This window comes from Pagrus pagrus (assembly GCF_965226575.1).
Source record: "Pagrus pagrus genome assembly, chromosome: 15".
Classification (NCBI taxonomy): Eukaryota; Metazoa; Chordata; class Actinopteri; order Spariformes; family Sparidae; genus Pagrus; species Pagrus pagrus.
Window position 1 is genome coordinate 11,118,114 of NC_140199.1, and position 23,800 is coordinate 11,141,913.

General features: G+C 42.3%; 2 protein-coding genes across 4 annotated transcripts; one reads left to right on the plus strand and one right to left on the minus strand.

The window, feature by feature from the left end:
* Positions 1–322: 322 nt before the first annotated feature.
* On the minus strand, positions 323–15,329 carry LOC311270350 (uncharacterized protein). Of its 3 annotated transcripts, none has more exons than XM_084375162.1 (4): positions 15,138–15,329; positions 14,756–14,883; positions 4,639–4,777; positions 323–1,082 (listed from the first exon to the last, which is right to left on the minus strand). In XM_084375162.1, exons 1-4 carry the CDS (start codon positions 15,204–15,206, stop codon positions 1,062–1,064), a joined length of 357 nt encoding a protein of 118 aa, XP_084231288.1. In that variant the 5' UTR covers positions 15,207–15,329; the 3' UTR covers positions 323–1,061. The 3 variants fall into 3 exon arrangements, with proteins under 3 accessions (XP_084231288.1, XP_084231289.1, XP_084231287.1); XM_084375163.1 differs by lacking the exon at positions 323–1,082 and adding an exon at positions 1,493–1,578; XM_084375161.1 differs by lacking the exon at positions 323–1,082 and adding an exon at positions 3,772–4,488.
* A 2,796-nt stretch (positions 15,330–18,125) lies between these two features.
* On the plus strand, positions 18,126–22,389 carry six3a (SIX homeobox 3a). The gene is made up of 2 exons (XM_084375378.1): positions 18,126–19,057; positions 20,953–22,389. The coding sequence occupies exons 1-2, from the start codon at positions 18,366–18,368 to the stop codon at positions 21,143–21,145; spliced, it is 885 nt and encodes a 294-aa protein (XP_084231504.1). The 5' UTR covers positions 18,126–18,365; the 3' UTR covers positions 21,146–22,389.
* Positions 22,390–23,800: the final 1,411 nt, after the last annotated feature.

A 23,800-nucleotide genomic window follows, 5' to 3' on the forward strand; every position in this document is an offset into this window, starting at 1 on the left:
AAGTATGATCAGCAAAGTTAAATTACTTCCTATGGTAACAATAAAGAATACAAACACGTCCCCTGTGAATTAATTAAAAATGTATCTAGGTGGAGCGAGATTTAATTACTTGATATAGTATTAGGTAGTTTAGCCCAGTGGTCCCCAATGTAAGAGTTGTGTCCCCCCCAACAGTCACATGATGAAGCTGAGGGGTCATGACATTATTAATGGGACATGAAGGAAGCGAAGGGCAACTGCTACACTTTATATCTAACATTTGCATGCTACATCTAAGATGAGATGAATAAAGATAATCCTTTATTGATCTCCAGAGGGGAAGTTCAGGTGTTACAGCAGCCCGATGAGTACAGATAAATAGAGAAACTTAAAAAGATTCAAAATTAAATGTTTATACAATAAGAGTAGAATAAAATAGAAACTCTGCATTTAGACACAAAACTGCAAAGTGCTAGCAGTACATTTACAGTGCTCGACTTGAAGTATTAGTGCGATACTGTCTCAGCAAAGTGATACTGTGATGTGATTACTACAGCAAGTCATCAAGCTTGGAGCTGCCTGTATTTTTACATATTCATTTATTATTATTATTTGTGACATACTGGATTATTGCACATCTCTGTGTCTCAAACAGTTATTTAAATGACACCATCTGAGAGCTTTAAAAAGGAAATTGCTCTTATGTAAATCTGAAAGTTGTCTACACACAGTTTTTTGTTTCAGGGGACACCAAAACATTTGGGAACCTCTGGTTTAATTTCTAACAGTGTGTTGTATTTTATAAGCATATCACATTTTGTTTGCGGTCAAAAAAGTACTATATTTTGCTCTGGATTTTGTAGTGAATTACTCATTTTACATGGCAGGAGATACTTAAGGATCTTCTCCACACATGGATTATGGATTATTAAGGCATACAAAACAATCATCTAATGTTTCCTCCTGTTTTTCTTCTTCTCTCTTCCTTTTCCTCATCCTCCTCATCTGCCTCCATTCCTCTTCTTCATGTCCTCCCCTTCTTTCAAGTATGCATAAATAGCAGTAGCTGTCATTGAGCGCCGTTAATTTGGTCGAATCATCATCTGAAAATGAACAAGTAACTTCAGCTGTCATATAAATGTAGTGGAGTAAAAAGGGCAATATTTTGCTCTGGAGTGTAGCAGAGTATTTGTTTTAACATATCCACACGTGTACTGAGGCAACCAAAAAACTCTCTAATGTGTGTCTTTGTGAAAAAAAAAAGTATAATAACCACATTAAAATCCATAAAATAGCACCTAGTCCCTCTCCGTCATTAAAAAGTCCAGATTACACGAATATGCAAATATTTTTAATTTCACATGTTTAACTTCTGGACACTTCACTGTAAAGTCCATACTCAGTAAATGTGCACTGGAGGCTTCAAGTTTCCACGTCACAATCCCGTACGCTGAGTATTCGTCCAGGATTGGCTTCCAAACTATTTGTGATGTCACAAATCCTGCTCGTAGGCCTGCCTCTTAAAATCTGATTTCCAGCAGATGAATGTGAAAACAGCCTTCTAGTGTCAAACGCTGCACGTGAAGCTCAAATGTTCAGCTGTAGATACAAGAAGACAAATACAGTTTTGACTGGAGGGAGACTTTAAGTGAGTAAACACCACAAGTATATATTAATCTCTTTAGCTAACTACCTGGTCAACTGGCCGAACAACTCACTGTTTTGATAATTAGCTGCTACTAACGGACTTACTGGCTGCCTGGATGACTGATGGGCATATTGACTGGCTGCCTGTCTGCCTGCCAAACTGACTGACTGGCTGACTATTGAGGCTTAGTCCTGCTATGTGGTGAGATCATCATCACTGGCAAGCACAACAAAAGACTGATGGGAAGAGGCTGTCAGCTTGTGTGTGTCTGCGTGTGTGTGTGTGGGAGTGTGTGCAAGTGTGTGATGGCTTCATTTCTGTATCAACACAGTTCTCTCTGTGGATGAGTCAGTAGGCCAAGCCTGACCATCATCCTCTCTCATCTCTGTCTCTATCACGCGCGCACACACTCACAGGAAATCAAAACGTTCTCAGCACACACACACACACACACACACACACACACACACACACACACACACACACACACACACACACACACACACACACACACGCACACACAAAATGTGGGCTTTGGGGTGAAGTGGTGCTTAGAAGGAGTGAACTTGGGGTCAGGGTGGAGAGAGACAAGAGAGGGACAGATAACACTTCTGTTGGAGACACTATGTTTCATTTTCAGCCTCTTAGATGGCTGTTCCTGTTGACTAATCCTGCAGTTTTAAAACGCAACACCTCCTCTAAACTATTCATAAACCGCTCCGCATTTTACAATCATATCATAGTTACAGACTTCCCCAAAGCTGACTCCCTTCTCTCGCTTTTCGAGCGCGAGGCGTGGAATAAAGAGAGCAGCAGAAAGAGAGAAGTGACAGTAAGAGCGGAGCCCTTGTTAGGAGGGACACATGGGGGAAGGGATTTAGCGTAACACCCAGCTGTCTACCTGTCTGTCTGATTGAGGGGAAAGTGGGGTTTTCAGTGTAACACAGAGCCAAGCTGTTCTCCTCTGTGGCGGCTGAACGAGCGTGTGTGTGTATGTGTTTCGCTCCTCGGTCTCAGGGGCGCCATGGTGAGGAGGAGATAGGCAGACAACCAAAATCTCTCCCTCGCTCTCTCTCTCCTGTCTCCAGTATAGATGTCTCTATATGGACACAAAGAGGGAGGGAGAGGATGAGAGACACTGAGGGAAGGGAACAACAAAAACAGGCCGTCTGCGTGCCAATGCAAAGCCTCACTGTACCTCTGTGTTTTTGTTTTGTTTCTGTCAGGTGAATCACAATCGCCTGCTTTGAGGATATAAGACTTCTCCATTCTTTCTTCGTCTTCTTTCCTCTCCATCCTTCGTCCCTCTTTGCCCTCTGTTGTACATCCTGTTATCCTTCATTCCATCTATTCTTGTCTGAGTTAAAGCACGGGCGAGTGAGGGAGTGAGCGGTAGTTTTGCCTCGGTTGCCTCTCATTCGTATGTTGTTGTCCTCGGAGATGCCTAATCCAAGGGGTCGTCCTCCCAGTGGAAAGCCATACTCCACACACTTGTTATCGTTGTTTCTCTGATGTAGCATAAAAGGGACTCAAACTCAGGATTGTTTTGCAACCCTGGTGTTGTTAAATGATAAATAAATGAACCTTGAAAGCACACTAGACATTTTGTCAAGAAGATCTTGGCTGTTTTGTAGTAAATAAACACAAAACTGAGTTGCATAACACTTACTCCAGGTTGTAACAAGTCAGCATAAAGAAATTGTTTTATTTGCCTGCTTATTGTATGTCCGCATGATACAGTATATGCAATTGTGTCCTGATTGTGCTCTTTAACACACATTGTTACTACTGTTTTTCGTAATATAACCAATTATCACATGGCTTAAAAGAACTTTTTTATTCAGTTGCAGTTGGTCTGAAATTTACAAAGCCAGTACAGTAGTTTATGGTGGAGTAATCATATTTTTCAGGACTTGAAATATGCAATATTACAGATTTACATACTTTATGTTAGCTTTTTTAATGTGTGTGTTTCATGTAATTATAATGTTACACATAAATCCTGTATTTACAATCACGCGTATGAGTTTGAAAGCAAAAGTGACACCGGATTGGTTGTAAAACAAGTTTTATTGGGTTTTTTGGTTTGCTTTTTTTTTTAAAAAAAAAACAAAAAAACAAAAAAAAAAAAAAACAATCTGTAATATAATATGTATTTGCAGAAGAATTTGTAATCATTTGTGCTTAAATTTATTCAGGCACTGTTGAGTTTAATATGCAAAAACAAGCTGTAATGTCTAAGTTCAATGCTGCCACCTTGCATAAAATATAATACAATAGAAAATATAAGAAACCGAGTCTTTAATGATTAGTATTTCACTTGGTTCCTTTAAGGAGTAATCTACATCACATGATAGAGATGTAATTTCCATAATGTAATTCTCATTACATTATAGAGCAAAAGCCAGTGAAATGGTAAAAGGCCTGAACAATGATGCAGTGCCAATTAAAATGGTGGATAACCCACCTGACCTGCAGGCAGTTATCCCTAATGAGATAATAATAATCTCTACTTTTAGAAAAAAAGACCATCTATGTCTGTTTCCTTTCAATAACTTACATCAATATCATGCTGCTTAAATATGGTTTATACTGTGGCTTCATCAAAGCTTTGATGCAAAGGTGCACAAGTGGTGTTTTGTTAATCATTTGGAAAGTTCACCGACTTCTTTAAAAAAAAAAATTAATGATCAAACATTTTTTTAAATTAAGGGCAAAGAATACAAGTGAAACCCTTCAATTAAATTACAGGTGCAAAAACAAGTTGCCCTTGATGTATTGTGATAATTAATCTGCATATTTTATCTTTTCCTTTGCTATAACAACAGTCAAATGCTTGAACGTGAAACCTTGAAAATGTCCTGTAAAAAAACAGAAGAAGAAGAAGAAGAAGCTGGATGAGCCTCAGCAGCCTTGAATGCTCAGCCTCCGAGTGAGGATATAAATAGACACCAGACTTCACTAGCACACACACAAAAGGTTTTCTCAGGGATGCAAAGTGCTAAACTCACCAGCGCCCAGTGACGTGGTGATACTGGTCGTTTTCCTGCCGGGGGAAGATTTAATAAACGCAGAAAAACAAACACGGTCTGTGCGGTGGCGGGGTTGCTGCGGGGTGAGGACGGTGGCACACACACTGGACACATCCTCCTGTGGGAAGGAAGCAGAGTTGTGGGAAGAAGAAGAAAAAAAAAAAAGCAAACAGGAGCCACGGACGGGTCTCTTTAACCCCGCCGTGAACCCGCGACCTTACCTTCCGACGACTTCCCATTACCTCTGCACGACATTTAGCCCGCATACCGCAGAGCGCACACGCACACGCAGCATTGTGTGGAGCTGTTTGGACTTGGGGGGTGTGTGGAGGGGTGGACGGGTGGAGGAGGCAGCGAGGGCGGCGGCGTGCTGTTCATGGAGGGGTCAGAAGAATGAAAACCACCGTGTTCACAGGGCAATTACAAAAAAAAAAGTGTGGATAGTGTGTGCAGCTACAGTCAACTGGGAGAGAAAATACATCTTTTAGCCTGTGAAAAACAGCCATGTTGTCTGATATTATACTGGAAATGTTTCTTTTCCCCCCCATTTTATCTGTTTTGATCGGAGGATTAAAAGATCACAAAAGAGAAGATATGAAACCAAAAATTAAAAACACAAAAATCTGTAAAAACAAATAAAAATGTCATTTTATTTCATATTTTAAGACAATACAACACGAATGGCATATCACAGAGAATGAAACTAGCATTATATGTCTACTATAGTGTATTGCAAGGAATTTTCAAATATTAAAAAAAAACGTATGGCACCAGTATCCCATGTTAAAGCCACTATATGAACTTATAGCTGAGAAAATGTTCTAAATAGGATTTTTTTTAAATCGTTTGATTAACAACAAAAACTCACTAAAATAATGATGCATTTAATGACTCACTCCAGAGTTAATTAACATGTTGCTAGACCATTTTATTAAATCTTTACGAGTGAGTTAATTGCTGTAAAGACTAATTGTGTCAATTGAAGATGCCCCCGAGGACAGATCCCTGTTATATCGTCTTATTTGCCTACAATCATGGATGCTGGAACTAGGGGGTGCTGAGGGGGCTGCAGCGCCCCCTGAAAGGAGGCTATAACATATGCCGAATTTACAAGAAGGCCCGAATGATATATAGTTACAGTTATCTAGTTAATAATATAGTTTTTAAAGTTTCTCCTGACTCAACAACTCACAAAATCATGCGATTTAATAAGGGAGCCTGGGGAGTTTCTCTCCTTCCTCAGCTCCCTGCTGGTCCTGACCGCAGCAGATGTGGCTGCTTTGAGTCAAACTGTAGTAAATTATTGTTAGTGACGATGCACATGTCAGATTAATGCAAAAAAGCATGAATGTCGCGCACCATTGCACCATGACGTCATTACAGAGCCTGACCCCCTCAGCACCCCCCAACTGTGACTGCCTTGTGTGTCCTCTGTTGTGAAATATTAGAAACTATTTCTGCGCTTTTAGATATTTTAGAGATATTCTTCTCTCAAATATTAAAAGATAACAGGTTAACTGGGTGGAAAGGTCAAAGAAGAATACATGAAGCGGCCACCAGAGACACGATGGAGGGCAGATCCACACAACTACAGCTGCCACCCCATGAATGTTTGATAAGCAGGCGGGATAATGGCTCCTCAAATCAGTCAAACATAAACATCTCTATCACGCTCTGACATCTGCCATCCCAGGCTAATAAACCGGAGCTGAATAATGAATGAACAAATATGATGATGACGCTGAAATACGGATATAGGTCAAGTTTGTTTTATGCTTATATGGTGAATTTGGCTGGGTGGTCTGAGCATCGCTTTCTTTTTGGACCTGCCTGTGTGTTGGCTGGACATGGCAGGTTACACGCAGGCTTCAGTGGTTTCAGCAGTGTGTGTATGAGCCCCATGTGTACGAAAACATTATGGTTTCAGTGGCAGGGAGTGGGTGTGCGTAGTGAGCGTATCTAACTCGATACAAACTACTGATACTGGAAGCCAAGCAGCTTGATGTGCCGCAAAAACACCTCACGATGAAGCAATCAGGAAACGGTAATATTTTAATCATCCTCCACGAGGAGATAAAACTGCTGAAATACGCACTGACGCGTCCGACTGATGAACAGAAATCTAAAAATGGCAGTACAGACTTTCTTCTCCTGTCAAATCAAGTGACAGCTTTTGTCGGATTATTGAACGAGGACTTTTCCAAAAATGAAATGCTTTTCAGTAACATTACGGAAATATATTTTATTAAAGACTTAAACCAACAAAATGTAACTTTCCTGGAGAGAGATGGTTGATTGCTCTCCCAGGCAGCTCGGGTCGGACATCTTTCTCCACTAAGTTGAATTTGGTTGCTTAATATTTATTTCGACATATTGATTTAACAATTATCAGTGATAAATGACAGCTGTGATGAATGTTAATAAATAATAATAATAAAAATATATTGATAATAATAATAGTTATTATTATTATTATTATTATTGTTGTTGTTGTTGTTGTTAATAATAAGATATAATAATTATTTCTATTATCATCATTATTATTTTACAGCATTATTATCCCTCAAAATCAACAAGCCTTTCAGAAGCTATCATAATATAATTAATCCTTGCTTCTGATTCTTATTTTCATTCATTAAAACCACACAAACAGCAGCCCACAGAGTCGCATGGGTCAAACTGCTGTTGACTTGTTGCACCTTTCCTCTCCTCTCCTTGCACCTGTGCCTCAGCTCAGCTCAGCCTCACCCTTCCCTCCCCCCCCCTCCCATCCCTCCCTCCCCCCCTCTCCCAGACGTCCGCTATTGATCCGTGGAGACGCGTGACATAAATCAGATTGGATGGGCGCTGCTCACCCGCGAGTAACCGGCTCCTCGGCCGCCGCATCCCTCCGTTATTATCCTGTAAGGTAATATCTGCCACAGGACGGTTAAGCTCACCTCGGATTGGCTCTTGAGACGAAGCCGCTGTGACGTATGCCACGTCTGAAAAACGCACCTGGGATGACGCAAAACAGCCATTAATGAGCTCACCTGCGCCAATCAGTTGCCTAGCAACCACTTTACGTAGCTACTATTCGAACAATCAGCCAAATATTAGGACTATTATTTATTTATTTATTATTTGAACGATTTTGTGAAAGCAACGATCCAACACGCCACTTACTATAGATGTTAAACAATGTTAGCACTTTATTCAGAAGATATATTTATATTATATTTAGTAGCCTATATGTGTCTATAAATAATAAGAGGGAATTTGCGATTTAGTTCAGGTGGATCTTTAGCCTGAAATAGCCGAGTAGCAAACCAACCCGAACATGTTTCCCAAAGAAATAACAGTAGCTACAGCACGTTACTGACTATGTGCTACATGCGCATAAATATATGTTAGGTCACCTCGTGCTGAAAAGTGGTGGCGGCGTAAAAGCTCGGATAGAAGAACATTTCTTAACGTGTGGTCGAGACTAAAGAAAAATATGAATCTGAAATTTAAGGCAATCTAATGTTGAAATCGTATGTGGTCAGAGAAGATGGATACATAATATTTCTTATGCTGATATTAGCTGATCACCTCTGTTATCAACTTTTTCCTGCACATGTTGTGTTCCGTCGCTCAGCATTATTGGCTACACAGTGTCCTGCCTTCAAACTCTGTCATATTTCGCACCAGAATCAGTAGCAGTTATTTTCAACTGCAGCTGCTGATGGAGACCTATTTTTCTAGAACTTTTTTTTTTAAAAAACCCCAAAAACAATTTGTGCTTTAAAAAAGTGATGGGGAGATGCTCCTAGCGTCCCCGGTGTAAAGGACACCTATATGTCCAAAACAATTTAAAAACAAAACAGATCAAGGATTCAGATTTGTATTAAAAAGTCGTCTGTTAAAGGTGCACAATGTAGTTTTTGGGGTGAAACTCTAAAATCTTCATTGATTGTTTTTCACGCTTTGACAAACTAAATTAAACAAACTCTTTTTTCGTTTTCATGACTGAATAAACAAACTGACCTGAAATGACAACACAGTTTCATACTGTCTTACTTTGTTTATACTTTATCTAACTTTAAAAAGCATTCTGGGGACCTTATTTTCCTCTGAAAACGGCTTATTTATGCAGTTATGGGAATAATAAATACCTCTGAGTTTGTATTATTATCTCATCAATATTGTAAATATTACTTTTCTGAGTTTTTGAATTTCTTTTCCAAAAAACGACACAGTGCCCCTTTAAAGTAATGTTGGAAATAACACCAAGTTGAAGAAAGGTGTTCTGGGACTTTTCTCGGTTTTAAGGTTTCTGGTGGTCATTTCACATTAACTTTCAGGGGCACCTGGGACCGCCAGAGGAACAGGTTATTTGTGTAGCTTATTAAAGTGGCTACATCCGATTAATAGTAATATCCTTGAAGTGGTGTCCAGGTGGCAGAGTGACTCACCCTTAATTAATCTGATAAAATCTGCACAAAGTGAATGTCACTGCAGACTAAATAAAAATAAATTACGAGACAATAATGATGAATATATAAGTAAAAGCTCCACAATAACTATGAACTGCTGCTGTGAAGAACTGTGCAAATTGTCCAGCCAGCCTTTGTGTGCAGCCATTCTCCCAGTCTCTCTGATACGCTGCCTTCCTGCTCGCTCTGTGCACGAATTGTTCTCCTGAACAATGATCAGAGCCGAGCAGGCCAGCAATCCCATGCACACTGAGCGGATATGACATGGCCCACCTCTTTTACACTTCTTGCCTGTCTCAAACTTGACTTGGGGGTAAACGGGCAATCGAGTGGAGTAATGTCAAAAGCTGCAGTCAAGGAGGGGAGGGAGGGAGAGAGAGAGAGAGGAAGAGAGAGACTGTGACGTCGGTTTCGTTCATTTCGTGCCATGCAAACACCGCAACAAACAAAATGTGAGACAATGACAGGATCGTGTGTGACGCGGTGACTGTAACCTTCACACACGCACACACACACACACACACAGGACGGACACACACACTAAAGAGAGAGGGAGGGGCTCAGTGACTCGATATGGATCTATAGATCACTCACATCAGTCCATCAGGAAATATAGCTTTAATGAAAGTCTTTACCTGCTGACAGAGATAGAAGCTGTTCATGTTGTGAGTTAAATGCTTGTGACAAACAGACACTGCAGGTGTCAACACTTTCTGACCGCAGCAACTGTGTGTGTAACTGAATCGTGTAGCAGTACTGGTACTCCGGCATCGACAATGTGATGTATGCATGTAAATGTTGAATGTAGTTATCGCAGACTATCAAAAGGAATTTGCAGAAAAGCTCATTTCAAAGTGTTTTAGCTGTTTTTAAAGGTGCACTCTGTAGTTTTGATCAGAGGAGAAAGATCTTCACTGACTGATTCTTTTATGTCCAGATAAACTAAGCAATCAAACTCACGACTGAATAAACTGAATAAACAAACTGACCTTAAAGGCGACACAATTTCAGACTGTTTTACTTTGTTTATATGTGGCGGACCCTGCCATCTTTCTGGCTTCAAACAGTGTCCTGGGGACCTTATTTTCCTCTGAGAACAACTTGTTATTTCACTTATGGAAAAGATCAATATTTCTGAATTTGTGTTATGACCTCATTAATATTGTGAATATTAAAAATCTGAGTTTGAATTTCTTCTCCAAAACTACCCAGTGCCCCTTTAAGCTGCTCGATCTAGAAAGTTGCCTTTTGTTTTAACTGAACTGAGTCTGTCAAATAAATAGAGTAAAAGTATTTGGACAATTTACTTGAGCAAAAGCAGCTGTGCCACGTTACAAAAATACAAGTCTTGTTAGTCTTGTACTCAAAGTTGTACTTACAGAAGTATTAACAGCAAAATGTACTTTAAGTATCAAAAGTGAAAGCACTCATAATGCAGAATCCTTCTCTTCAGTGTGTTTTGTTTCCTATAAAATACTTTTAGAGTATTACCTCTGATGCATCAACATATAGGCTATAGAGCATTTTCATTAAGGTCGAGGTGAAACTAATATTGCAACTTTATACGGGACTACTTGAATGTTTTAACCTGTAAGATTGTGTTATACTTTTACAGCTGATAATGTAGTGTCAATAGCTGTCAAATGAATGTAGTGGGGTAAAAAACACTATATTTCTCTCTGAAATGTAGTAGGATGGAAGTATAAAGTGACATGAAATACTCAAGGAAAGTAGGCTGACAGTTCCTCATAATTATAGTACTTGAGTGAATGTACTTACTTTCTCCTGGCATGGTGAGTGTATACAAGGATGGAGTCATTTAATCTCTCACGATATCATAATCTTTATTTTAAATATAGTTACCCAGCTGGAAGAAGCTTTTACACAATTTACATGTAAAGCAGCTTTGGAAAAATACTCGATTATAAGTAAAAGAATTGCATCCCAAGTTGTAGGGCCTACTCAAGTCAAGTTAGGAAGTAGTATCAACAAAATTATTACTTTGATGCATAAAAGGAGCATTTTCAATATTTTGGCTGATGTGAAGTGAATTAAAAGTTATTAAACCACCTGTATTATTATAGTATTTTATGATTATGATATGTAAAAAGTCTTTAACTGTATAGCTCTCAGATACAGGTAATGTAAAATGTAGTCGGATACAAGTAGATATCTCAATTTGTAAGTAGAGAACTTGAGTAAATGTACTTAGTTACTTTCCACAGAACACTTTATAGTAACCATCGTTAATAAATGGTAAATTTCTAGTTGATTAAACTTTAGTTAATAGTTATGTAACTGTTAGACAATGAAATGCTTCATAAAGCATGTAGTAAATGTTCAGAAACATCAGGTGCAACTTTATAAATGATTTGTTAAGCATTTCCTTCTTCATTTACAGTCAAATTAAAGTTTAATTAACTAAAAATTACCATTTTTATCACCCTCTCCACCATAGCCGCACAGCTTGTCTTGTGTCTGTGTGTCAGCGTGCTGTTTTCATCCGCACACAGCCTCATGATCTCCACCACCATATCACTCGCTTTAAATAATCGGCTATTTCACTGCTGAAATGTTAAAATGAAAAAGGTCAGCTGTGGAGCACGTGGCCAGCCCAGCAGCATCTGAACCCGGCGCTAAAAGCGGCTGCATGGCCAAAGAGTGGCGCGGCCTCGGCTGTATGCATGCGGTCTGTGGGCTCCACATCTCCCACATTAGTGAGCTTGGAGAGCGATATGTCAGCCGGAGTAATTACGGCTTGTCAGCCCCTGTGACACCGGGCTTAAGGGCCATCTCCACAGCTCCTATCTGCATCTGAAAGAGCCGGGGCGCTTAATCAGCCCTGACAGTCGAGTCCAAAACAGTCACATCTTCCTGCAGAAGTTCTGTCATCATTTTGGGCTGACGTAACTGCGGCCATCGTGTCAGCCCTCTCGAGGCCCGAGTGCACTTTTTTTAGGCCCACACATGCAAATGAACGATAAGTTACACAACGATTCTTCAAGGGCTGGAAATAAACTGGAGGATGTGGAGGAAGTCACTGGGGGAATGGAAGGAAGGTGTGCATCATATGTAAAGCTCGGGGCGATGCATCTGATATGCGCCCATTATATTTACCGCCTCTGTCTCCAAAATGAGCCATCTACCTGGAAGAGTGAGCACACGGCCTCCTCCGGCGCTGCTGCTGCTGCTGCTCCGCGTCACGCCGCTGCAGCTCTTTAACGCGGGAGACCAAGCGACTGTGTGGTTAAAGAGACGATATGAGGAAATGCGCAGAAAGAAAGGGGCTGGATGAGGAGTTTTAGAAAGAGTTTTCACATATCAAGGACATAAAACCCCGTCACCAAGGTGAGAAAGCGCCATGGGACGTGCATGTGTAGGTAGATTTTTACAAGCAATGGTAAATCCCATAAAGGTTCTACAAAATAAAAGAATTGGGATGACGTTTCAATCCCAAAAATCACAACCAGTCAAAATAAAGGGCTTGTAAAATATGTAAAAGGCAGAGATAACGTGAGAATGAATTCAAAAGGGCCATGAAATAATGAACCCAAGTCCGATTTTACTGTCAGACCCCTCCCAAAATTTGGTGGAAGCCACCTGTTTCCGAAATGGTGACAAGCCGGGAGGGAGCGAGCAGACGAGCCTAATTGATTTTTAAGTGGTGTCTCTGTGGGTTAGAGCAGTAAGAGGGGAGTCCACTTCAGGGATCCGCCAAACTCCTCCAGTTTGTACCTGAATTGAGGGGCAGTGATGTGTTGCTGATGCGGCTCAACAAGCCACACTGGGGGCCAGCCGAGGGGCGGACGGACGGAGGGGCCGTGCAGCTCCGGTGGGGGGATGGAGGGTGATTATAAATGAACTTACTTCTGCAGAGGCAATAAGCTGACACGTCAAGCCTCATTCAGCAAACAATGGAAGACGTGTCAGGTTTGTGATACGGGCACGCAAACACGAACTCACTCCTTCCCTGCACTGTTAGTGATGATCAGACACCAAGCTGCAAAAACACAGTTTCACTTCATAGTCTGTTCATTATAAACGTGTGATTGTGCCATTCTTAATAAGATCCCTGGGTTGCCATCATCACATTCCTATAAAGATAGGCTATATGCACCACCCACTTTCATTCTTCACACACACTGACACACACACACACAGGCATGCATGCATCATGGAGCCCAGACCTGCAGAGAAAAAGCAACGCTCCCTGAGTGAGCGGAAGAAAAAGGGGGGAGAGAGGGAGGCCGGCTCGCAGCTCCACTCTTCCAGGGTCTCACACACAAGATCCGGGCGCACGGCTCCATTGAGTACGAGGAGGCTTTTGCATGGAGGTTCATTAGAAGTAACGAGTTGACACAAGGTAAATCTTAATGTTGAGGCGCCTTTCTCTACCGGCCCGGGGAGGAGCCCTCATTAACTGTCGCTAACAACCCGTGTAAATACACTGATTGGACAGCTCCGATACAAGCTCCCAGCCCTGCCAGGAAGTCCCCCTAATGAGACCACACAATAAAAACAATAAAAGAAAGAAAGGAGGGAGAAGGAGAGAGACAGAGGGAGAGACAGAGAGAGGGAGAGGTGTTAAAAACTTTTGTAAAAGCTTTGCTATTAAATTTGGCGCCACATTTACAGATCATGACAAAAAAAAAAAAAAAAAATCACAGAAAATTGTGCGTTTGTTTAATCGTCGCTTTAGTTTAGTTACTTTCATTTCACATTTGGCATTGTTGTGTTTGAGGGTTGACCTACTGCACCTGTGAAGTCCTAAGCTGGCAACTGTCTACTTAATTGTTTCGGCGCTTGAGCTCAATCAATCAGTTAAATCAATAAAAAATGTCGTGCGTAATTTTAGCCAATAAAGGTTTTAAAGGGAATAGTAAAATAAAATCGCCACAGCAGCAGTGCGCAGGTTTTATTTGAGAGCAGGAGAGAATGCACTGCAAAAAATATCCAAACACCTCAGTCCTTATTTTAGCACATTTTCTCCCCTGACGCGGTGAAATCCTGCCAGTGCCAAAAAGGCGGTTCCACACATTTTACGCGTTGGAGAAAAATTGCAGAAACAAGTGAACGCATCTTAAAGCAAACCAGAATGTGGCTTATTAACATTTCTACAGTACAATTAAGAGAACTGCACTGATTTAAATGTGCTATGAAAAGAGTTGTGGTGCAAACAGATTAAATTATTACATCTCACTGCCAGATGTTTCTAACGAGAAGCGCAGCCTGTATTTTTTTAAAACTCGATGTGGCACTAAACGACTTGTACATATTGATACTTTTTACAGTGTACACACAGTGCAGAGTCTCCGTACCCTGATATGGACAACATGGGACGGAGGGGATTGTGCGCCCCGTCCCGACAGCATCACACATCTGCTCTGCAGAGGCGCAGATCTGCCCGGTGCTCCGGGATAAAAAAGAACAAATGCGGCAAAATTAAAAGCGGACTTTCGAGATCTAAAATAAGAAATTTAGGAGAAGGTAATCACCTCGTGAATCAAACAAAAAAGGCCTGCATCGTTTCATAATTGTTTTTTTTTTTAAAGTTACCGAACATTTAAATCATTCGTAGTTTTTCGAACATTATTGGCAACATTGTGGACGGAAAACGGCTGTGTTGAGACAGGACTTACAGGAACAGCGGCTGGATTTCCATCCTGATCTTTGGACAAACTGACCGGTGAAACAGCAGAGAACCGGTGTCACGTCCCGTCCAGAGCTCGGATGGTGACAGTCGGTGGACTGGAGCTTGCGAACAGTTCTGCAGGGGACGAAGAAGAGCAAGGAGACAAACAAGAGCGAGAAGAGGAAAAAGGTAATTCCTGGTGAAAAAAAAAAAAAAATACACCTGCATCCAATTTCCACATCATTTAAAAATAAAATGTCTTTAAATTCTCGACATTTTAATGATGATTAAAAGTTTGGAAATAAACGCACGCGTGCACACAAACAGGCATCAGAGTTAGAAGGAATAACGAAAAATGAAACGCGTGACTTTTTTTTTTCTGTACGTACCCGCCATCGCTCCAAACTCTCGTCCTCTGGTTTTGTTGAGATGAATCCAGGATGGAGCAGCAGCCACATGAGCCTCTCCTGTCTTTGCCAGGGAGGGGTGTGCTGCCTTTTTCTGGCCAGCCTCTGCCAAACCGGGGTCAACGAGGGAGCAAAGAAAAAAAATAAATAAAAAAATAAAACAAGACCCCTTCTTTCGTGCCTTCTTTCTCTTTCCCTCTTACCTTTTACAGTCAACACCTTTTTCTTTCTTTCTCTCATCCGGTCCCTCTTCTCTCTCTCTCTCTCTCTCTCTCACTCTCTCTCTCTCTTCCTCTCTCTCTCTCTCTCACTCTCGTACATGACGTAACATCAGCTTTGTTTATTTGCTGCCCTTATTGGAACAGAAAATAACTCACTAATTGGCAATTAACCAGTAACGTAACTTACATTTTAGATTTGTTGCGAAGAACTTCTGGAACCGAGTTGTATTTCCTAAACAACAAGAACTAACTTTATTCACACGAAAGTTTTTATACATAGTTCGACAAAGTGCCTTATAATCAATCAATCACCAGAGCAGGATGAGAGAGGTGTCAGTGCAAAGCCTCTGTCTGCTTGGCCGATGTATTATCAGTGTTTTAGCGCGCAAAGTGCTGTTTGTGTTGTCGTGTCTGGAGATTTAGGCTGTAAGTAAACGGAGAAGACGGTAAATGCTCGCAGTGCATTCAGAGCCTCTCCGTCCCCCGCTGCTCGGAACATTCAGCAAGCCCCCGGATAAACACACAATTAGGGCAGGTGAATAAACTTGTTTGGGGGGTGTTAATTACATGCTTAACGTAAACAAAAGCCATGTAAAAGAATGTGAATTACCAGTGGCTTTTTCCCCCTCAATCCCCATTCAGGTTTTACATTTCACCTCTAGTCTCTTCGAGGAGTGATTTCCGAATTGCCTGCGAGGGGCTACTCCCAAACAAGGCTCCTCCAAAACATAATGCTGGATAATACCTGCAGCCTCGTCTTGAATGGTGATCACCTAAATTGATGCACCAGGTAGGAGGCTTTGCATATTCGGAGGAGAGCTGCTAAGCCTGCACTCTCAACTTAATGTTGGGGTCGAGAGAGAGAGAGAGAGAGAGAGAGAGGAGGGGAGAGGGGGGTGGTGGTAGGCTAGGAGGTTAGTTTTAACACCAGCATGAAAATACCAGCCTTTACTTCCAGTCCACGGAGCTTTCCAACGGGACCAATTCAAGTGCCACTTGGAATTAGTTCTCCTGAGGTTCGTATCGCAGCGCAGCGGACAGGTTTGATCCCATATACTCCCCCACCCCTACCTCACGCGCGCGCGCGCACGCACACACTCCCAAAAGAAACGCCTGACCCTGCAACAAGATCATCACAAGCCCCGCTCTGCATCACATCAACGCACCTGCAGACGCTTGCACAACATCGCACATGCAGGAATTAAAAGCACTCCATGTTTGCCCCCAAAAACGCCGGCGCGTAAAAGCGCGCAAACGTGCGTAATTCGCACGCTCGCTCATGCAGTTACTTAAGTATACGTCGGTTAAGGCGCAATGGTGAACATGAACAGGTGACCACACATGCACGTCCAGCTGGTCTACTCACTGTCCCTCCATGCTTGAAGTCGGTGGTCTATCTGGCCAGCGCCGGAGAATGTGTAAATCTGAGAGAGGAAAGGAAAAGTTTTGAATTCCTGAATGATTTTGTAGAAAGGCGGCTTAGGATCATTATGTCAGCTTTATTGAGGGCGGATTAAGCGGAGTCTAGATGCTACGCCTTGTACACGGCCCTTTCACAATGTGAGCACTGTTCGTGTTAGAGTGAACTCACACTATTTTAACACCCTATAAGCCCTGTCTAAATATGAAGCCGTTTTAGCCATAAACATGAAAATCACACCGCCGTGGCTACTGCTATAAGCCGAGTCCTGTGACTGGATGTGGACATTGATCATGTCCTTACCACTAGATCAAATACATGAAAACTGCTTTTATGTCCCCAAGGAGCTTTCATGTTGCCATTTGATTGTAATTCCAATACTAGTGGTATTATTCAGAGGTCAGGACTATCACAGAAACCCGTGTTAAACTGGTGGCATTAAAGGGCGACGCCACTGGCAAATTAGTTTTCCAACTGAAACGCCGTGACCTTTGTTTAATCAACACAACGCTGCGCATCGATATTCATTTGGAACAATAAATTTTGTTGGCTGAAGAGGAGGCAGCGGGCAGGGGGCCAGGGCTGCGCCCAGCGTCCCGGAGGCAAGGCCGGGGACGGCAGGAGGGGGAGCGGCATCACACTGCAGCTACACCCGGACCAGCACCCACCAAACACAAAGTGACCACACAGCAGCCGACCCGAGGAAAGTCACGCTCGGGCGGCGTCAGAAAAATTGCCAACGTGCAATTTTTTCAAAAGCATCGACGGGTCCGGGGCAGAAGCCAGAAGATTATAGGACTGTGTCATAATGTGATCTTTTAGAAAACAGGAAAATGGAAAGTGATAACATATATGAAAAGGAAAAAACGTAGCAGACCCTGACGCCTTCCTATCTCTCGCTCGAAAATGAATGAACTGATTAAAAAAAAAAAAGAGAGATAAAAAAAAAGTAGCTACTACAAGAAAAACTGTACGAGAATAATGTGCAAATTGACTCGCTTCAATTCAAAACGTGTATTCCGGAGTTGCAGTCATTGGTTGTCCATTTGTCACCCTTTTAAAGCTCCCTCTGCCTCCCTCCCTCCCTCCCCGTCTCTGCTAAGCATCTCCAGTCTACATATCTTCTTTAGCTTTAACGAGCCTCGTTAAGATCGCAATAATATTCCACCCTCTAATTGCTCATTCCATTCAGCAGATAGGCGAGCATTGGCTTGTGCCTGATGCGCGCGGTGCGGTGGGAGGGTTGCTGTGGAGATCGGAGACTCTGATAACCCCCCGTGCGTGCTGCACAAGTGGTGAAAGCCTCGCGCTACGTACTGGCTAATGATTGGCACGCTTGACAGTGATTGGCAGGGCTGCCATGACAACGCTACAACGACACCAAGAAGACCAATAGAAAAGGGAAACAAAATGTTTCAATGCTACACTCAACGGCGGATTTAGGGGGGAGATATTATGAGGCTGGTGTCATTAGGCGATAGCCATTGAATCATTCAATCTTTTTACTTGCCGTGTTTTTTCGGTTTTTCCCTTTTCTCGATAATTTTCTTTCTCTCTCAGGTCATTTCCATGGTTTTCAGATCCCCCTTAGAGCTTTATCCCTCCCATTTCTTCCTGCCAAACTTCGCTGATCGCCCTCTGCTCCTGGCGAACAGCGCTCCCACCACCAGGTCTCCAGAAGACTTGTCCATGTTTCAACTACCGACCCTCAACTTCTCCCCGGAGCAGGTGGCGAGCGTCTGCGAGACGCTGGAGGAGACCGGGGACATCGAACGGCTGGGCCGCTTCCTCTGGTCCCTGCCTGTGGCTCCGGGAGCGTGCGAAGCGATCAACAAGCACGAGTCCATCCTGCGCGCCCGGGCCGTGGTGGCGTTCCACACGGGGAATTTCAGAGACCTTTACCACATCCTGGAGAACCACAAGTTCACCAAGGACTCGCACGGCAAACTGCAGGCCATGTGGCTGGAAGCGCACTACCAGGAGGCCGAGAAGCTCCGCGGTCGTCCCCTCGGACCGGTCGATAAGTACCGGGTGCGGAAGAAGTTTCCGCTGCCTCGGACCATCTGGGACGGCGAGCAGAAGACGCACTGTTTCAAAGAGCGGACACGGAGCCTGCTGCGGGAGTGGTACCTACAGGACCCATATCCAAATCCCAGCAAGAAAAGGGAACTGGCTCAAGCCACTGGACTCACTCCCACACAGGTCGGAAACTGGTTTAAAAACCGGAGGCAACGAGACAGAGCCGCGGCGGCCAAAAACAGGTTGGTGATTTATGTCCTTACGCTCCGAACACAAGAATGTTTGAAAGTTTGTCTAAAACGCATAAATGTTTAGAAAAGAAAAGGTTTGATTATAAACTGTAGTTGTGTTCACGGACAGAGGCTGTCTAGGAAAAAGACGAGTCTGTCTGGCAGGGGGAGGGAGCAGGCTGCGGCGACATTTTTGTTATGAAGTGAAAACAGAATGAACATCGAAAACACTACAGAAGCTGCTGTAAATATCTAAAACCCGCCTCAGAAAATATAATATATATATTTTTATCATTTAGAGGAGCTGCTTCAAACACTGCCGGCTGATGTGTGATTTTATTTTGAAAGGGTTTTGAACAAAATACAGAATTATCAGTAAAAACACAACTAATGTTAAATTCAAGTTCTCTGTTGAAATAAGATGAATAAAATAATATTATAACAGTCACGAACCAGATTGTTGTTAAACTCGCGAGGCGATTATTGCGCAGTGTTTTTATTAAACAGAAACAGCTTGTTTACGTTTTTCCGTAAAAGTGGAATAAATCCCCAAAAGAGCTCCAATTAAATATCCAAACATTTCTCCACCTTACATATTTACAGCATCACCACTATTTCTGTAATTACAGCACAAACAGCTTCAGGAATTATTTTTAATCAAGTTAAACGTCCAAAAATAAAAACACTGGACGAGTCTTAAAATGCATTTAGACACAACTTTATTCCCTTTCTCTGCTTTTTTAAACACATTTCAAATTGTCACGTTTTACAAATAATTTTAAAACATTTTCCTGCCTGCTCTCAGAGCTGTGTGATGATTTATTTAAGCCACACAGCGTGTAGTAGCTACATGTATCATGCACTGCTGGTGCGTTTATCATTTTAACATCACATGTTACTCATCACTGTGGACAGAGATCATCTCAGAGGATAATGGAGATATTATCGATATTACTCGACTACAAAAAAAACAAAAAACAAAAAAAAACAGCCAGCACGCCTTTTAAAAAAATCATGTGGAGACGTACAGTAGGCTGTATTCATAACATTAAGTGTGGTATCACTCCAGTGAAATGCTATAATTGATTAGAAAATACCTCGGAGGACGACTAAGCCATATGAACTCTATTCTAATCTTTCTGCTAAATGAAGAGATATATTTCCAGGCTGACATTATCCCGCCGCGGTGCAGTTATTATCATGAGTGGATTGGAGATAAACATTTAGGATGATTGGAGTAACCTGGATCTCCACGTCACTCATTCACACACGTCCACTTCCATCAGACTGAAATACATCTGTGTCACAGCCTCGTGACATCTTGCAATTGCACAAAGGCCTATATATACATATATATTATTTGTATGATATTTTTTTGCATCATATTGTTGTTCAGTCCACGGGTCTCTGTGAGCTAAATGTGCAGCCAGGAAGACGAACAGTAAACGCAGAGCACATGCACTTCGAATGAAAACAGCCACAAAGTGTTGTTGTAAAGAGAGCCATCAAACTGCTTCTATAACAACAAACCGAGCTGGATTTACAGATTATATTTTGTCTCCCTGCGATGTGACACGACATCTAAATCCCAGCCGCGCGCTCACCGTGCCTACTTTTTCGCAGGAATCAAATATAAAACTGCACAGAAAAAGAACCCATCACATTTCCTCCAACATTTGGTAGTCTAAATAGTGCTGTGTTTTGTCCCCTGAAAGCTGGCTATTTGATAAAAGCATGCATGCATGGCTGGGGCCGGCAGGGGGAAAGAAAGGCGAGTTTGAACCCCTATTTTGCAGGAGGAGGAGGGGAAAGGGGGACATTCTCAGGTCTAATTGCCATTTCTCTCATTTTTTTTTTCTTCTTCTCCCCCTCCTCTCTCTCCCCTCCTCGCTTCTTTTCTTCTCCAGGCTCCAGCACCAAGCAATAGGACCGAGCGGTATGAGGTCCCTCTCGGAGGCCGGGCTCACCCCTCACAGCTCGGCAGAGTCGCCTTCGACCGCGGCCAGTCCCACCACCAGCGTTTCCAGTATGACAGAGAGAGTTGATACCGGGACGTCTATCCTGTCCGTCACATCCAGTGACTCGGAGTGCGATGTATGATACGGAGGAAAGAAACACACAAAAACAAACAAAAAGAGAAATATTTACAGGGAAAATGGACCTGAGAGGAAGAAAAAAAGACTTATGAAATATCTCGGATGAAAAAAGGACCGATTGATATAAATATTAAAATAAAAAGAGATAAAAGCACGTCGTTTTTTTTTGTTTTTTTTTATTAAAAGCGCTTTCAAAGGACCCACGCCTCCCCTTCCTCTTCATACCCCCACACCACCACCGCCACCGCCACCACCACCACCACCACTACTACTAGACTACTTGCATGATGTCTTTTTTTTAATTATTTTTTATTTTGTAATCAGGGGAAAGAAAAAAAAATCCTGAGTGCAAGATTCTCCATCAGGAACATCGATCAGAGGGAATAAACACAGATCGTCTTGGTGTCTTCGTCGCTTTTTTTTTTTTTTTCTCCCTCCCCCCATCTCCGTTTTTAGTCCAAGTGATGATGATGATGATGATGATGATGATGATGATGATGATGATGCCGCCATGCAGACAAGATGCAATCCTGTTTCTTTTTTTTTTTGTTTTGTTTTGTTTTGTTTTTTTTGTTTTACTTTATGTTCATCAGACAATCATTTTGAGTCGTAAGCACCTTTTTAAATACACTTCTGTCACTGCCTGTGTGGGGTACATGGTCAAAAAAATGACGAACGGGATCGTTTATGACTGTATCAGATTTTTATTTTTATTTTCAAAATTTTATATTGAATTATGTATATCTCAAATAATGCGATCATTCTCCCGGTCTTGTAATATACGTGTAGAAATATGCTTGTACATAATTATTGCTCTCTCCCCCTCCTCTCCCCCTCGCCCCCCCCCCCCCACCGTCTCATCCTCTTTTCTATCCCCTCCTCACTTTTCTTGACTTGGTGTTCCTACATAAAATATTTGTCAAAACTTACAACTCAAGTGCTCCAGGCGTTTTTGTTGCCTGTTTTGTTGGTGGGGTTTTGATGATGACATGATGTTTGCCGGTCACACTTTATGCAAAAAAACACAAAAACAAAAAGGAAAAATATGTGAGAGTGGAATAGCTTGTTGTTACTACGTTTATTCAAGTCTGCAGGCTGCCTCCCCCCCCTCCCTCACCCTCACCCCCTCACCCTCCTCCTGTCCTCTCTCCTCTCTCTGCCGCCCCAGGGTCGCTCCAAGCGCTTATTTACATTAGCCTACCCAATGTTTCTTTCTTTGCGTGGTTATTATGTTAATGTACCATACATTTCTAAATCAAATACAGTATTCAATTTGCTATACCTCTTTTGCATGATGTCTGTCTTCTCCATCCGATTGCGGATAAGGACATTGATAAGTGGCTCTGTTGGCTCGTTATTGGATTGTGGAGGCATTAATGCTCCGTCGTGGCTCATGCGTTCTCGGACCCGTCACCCCAAAAATTAGTTTGTTTTTTTGATTTGACTTTAAAGACTATTTATTTATACTGTTGTAAAAATGTTTGGTTCTTGGGGGAAACCAGAGCTGTGTTTAAAAATGTGACAGATTTCGCACTTTACCATTTTTTAAAACTGTGTTAATGCGCCCTGGTGTAGGTAAAATCGCCCTATATGACTGCCTCTGTATACTACACAAATTCTGGCAAACGTCAACGTCATGCAGCACTTAAAAATGTGAGTGCTATTTCCCCTTTTGTTTACCGTTGCTAGTGAATACAGAAATTAAGTAAACGCGCCATTAAATGGGCTAATCACGATGGGACTCCTCCCCTGTCCCAATCTCCCATTGTGGCCCGCTGAAAAGAGCTTTTCTTCCTCGGACGAGAACCATTTCCCCCCTCCAAAAAAAGGCTTTCTCTCCTGCAGTCCCTTTCCATCTAAATCCCCAACCAATTATGCTGCAGACTAGGGCAGATTTGCTATAGGACACTGTTGCAGGAGCTATAGTTTTTTGGTGGAAACACAAGATTTCTGCTTCCTAAAAGCAGCGCTGAGGGTTTCCCCCATGTAAATGCGGCGCTGCGTAAACTGCAGGCAACTCTGCAATGCGCGTCGACGCTGTGTGAGTGCTTGCAGTCGTGTCTCTGGCAACAGAAAGTAGGACAGATGCTGCTGTTTGGCTCAGGGAGAGCGCAGGAGTTTTTTTAGAAAGTGGAGACTGTGCGGCGTGCAGCTTACACCAGCACAGATTTCTCCTCGGCGTTAGAGGGAAACTTCAGCGTCTCCAGCAGGTCTTTGTAGGCCTGCAGTGTGGTGTCAGGGACGGCCAGTGTGTTTGGATATTTTTGTGCAAAGTCTGAAAGCTTAAATATAAAATTCTATGGGCGGTGTACGCGCACGCAAAGAGGCTGAAAGAGGCTGTTTAACATTTAGAGTAGAGACCAGGGAACCAGTTTCTCAGACAAAAACGTGCCTAATTAGACTGGTTACATGTGTTAATCTATTAACAAAGGAGGCTATGGGCACGGGTGTGTAAAAAAACAAACTCAGCATTAATCTTAACTTGTAAAAATATTTGTTTTCTTCTTGTGAAGTGACATCCTCTGCGCGAAATCTGCGGATTAGTCCGGCAAAAGTTGAATTTGTCATAACTACAGCTGTGGATACTCTCCATCTGACCGTGGATTATGTTTTTTTTTTCCCCCTCTCATAAATGTTATCAGTCTCCACTGGATGAAAT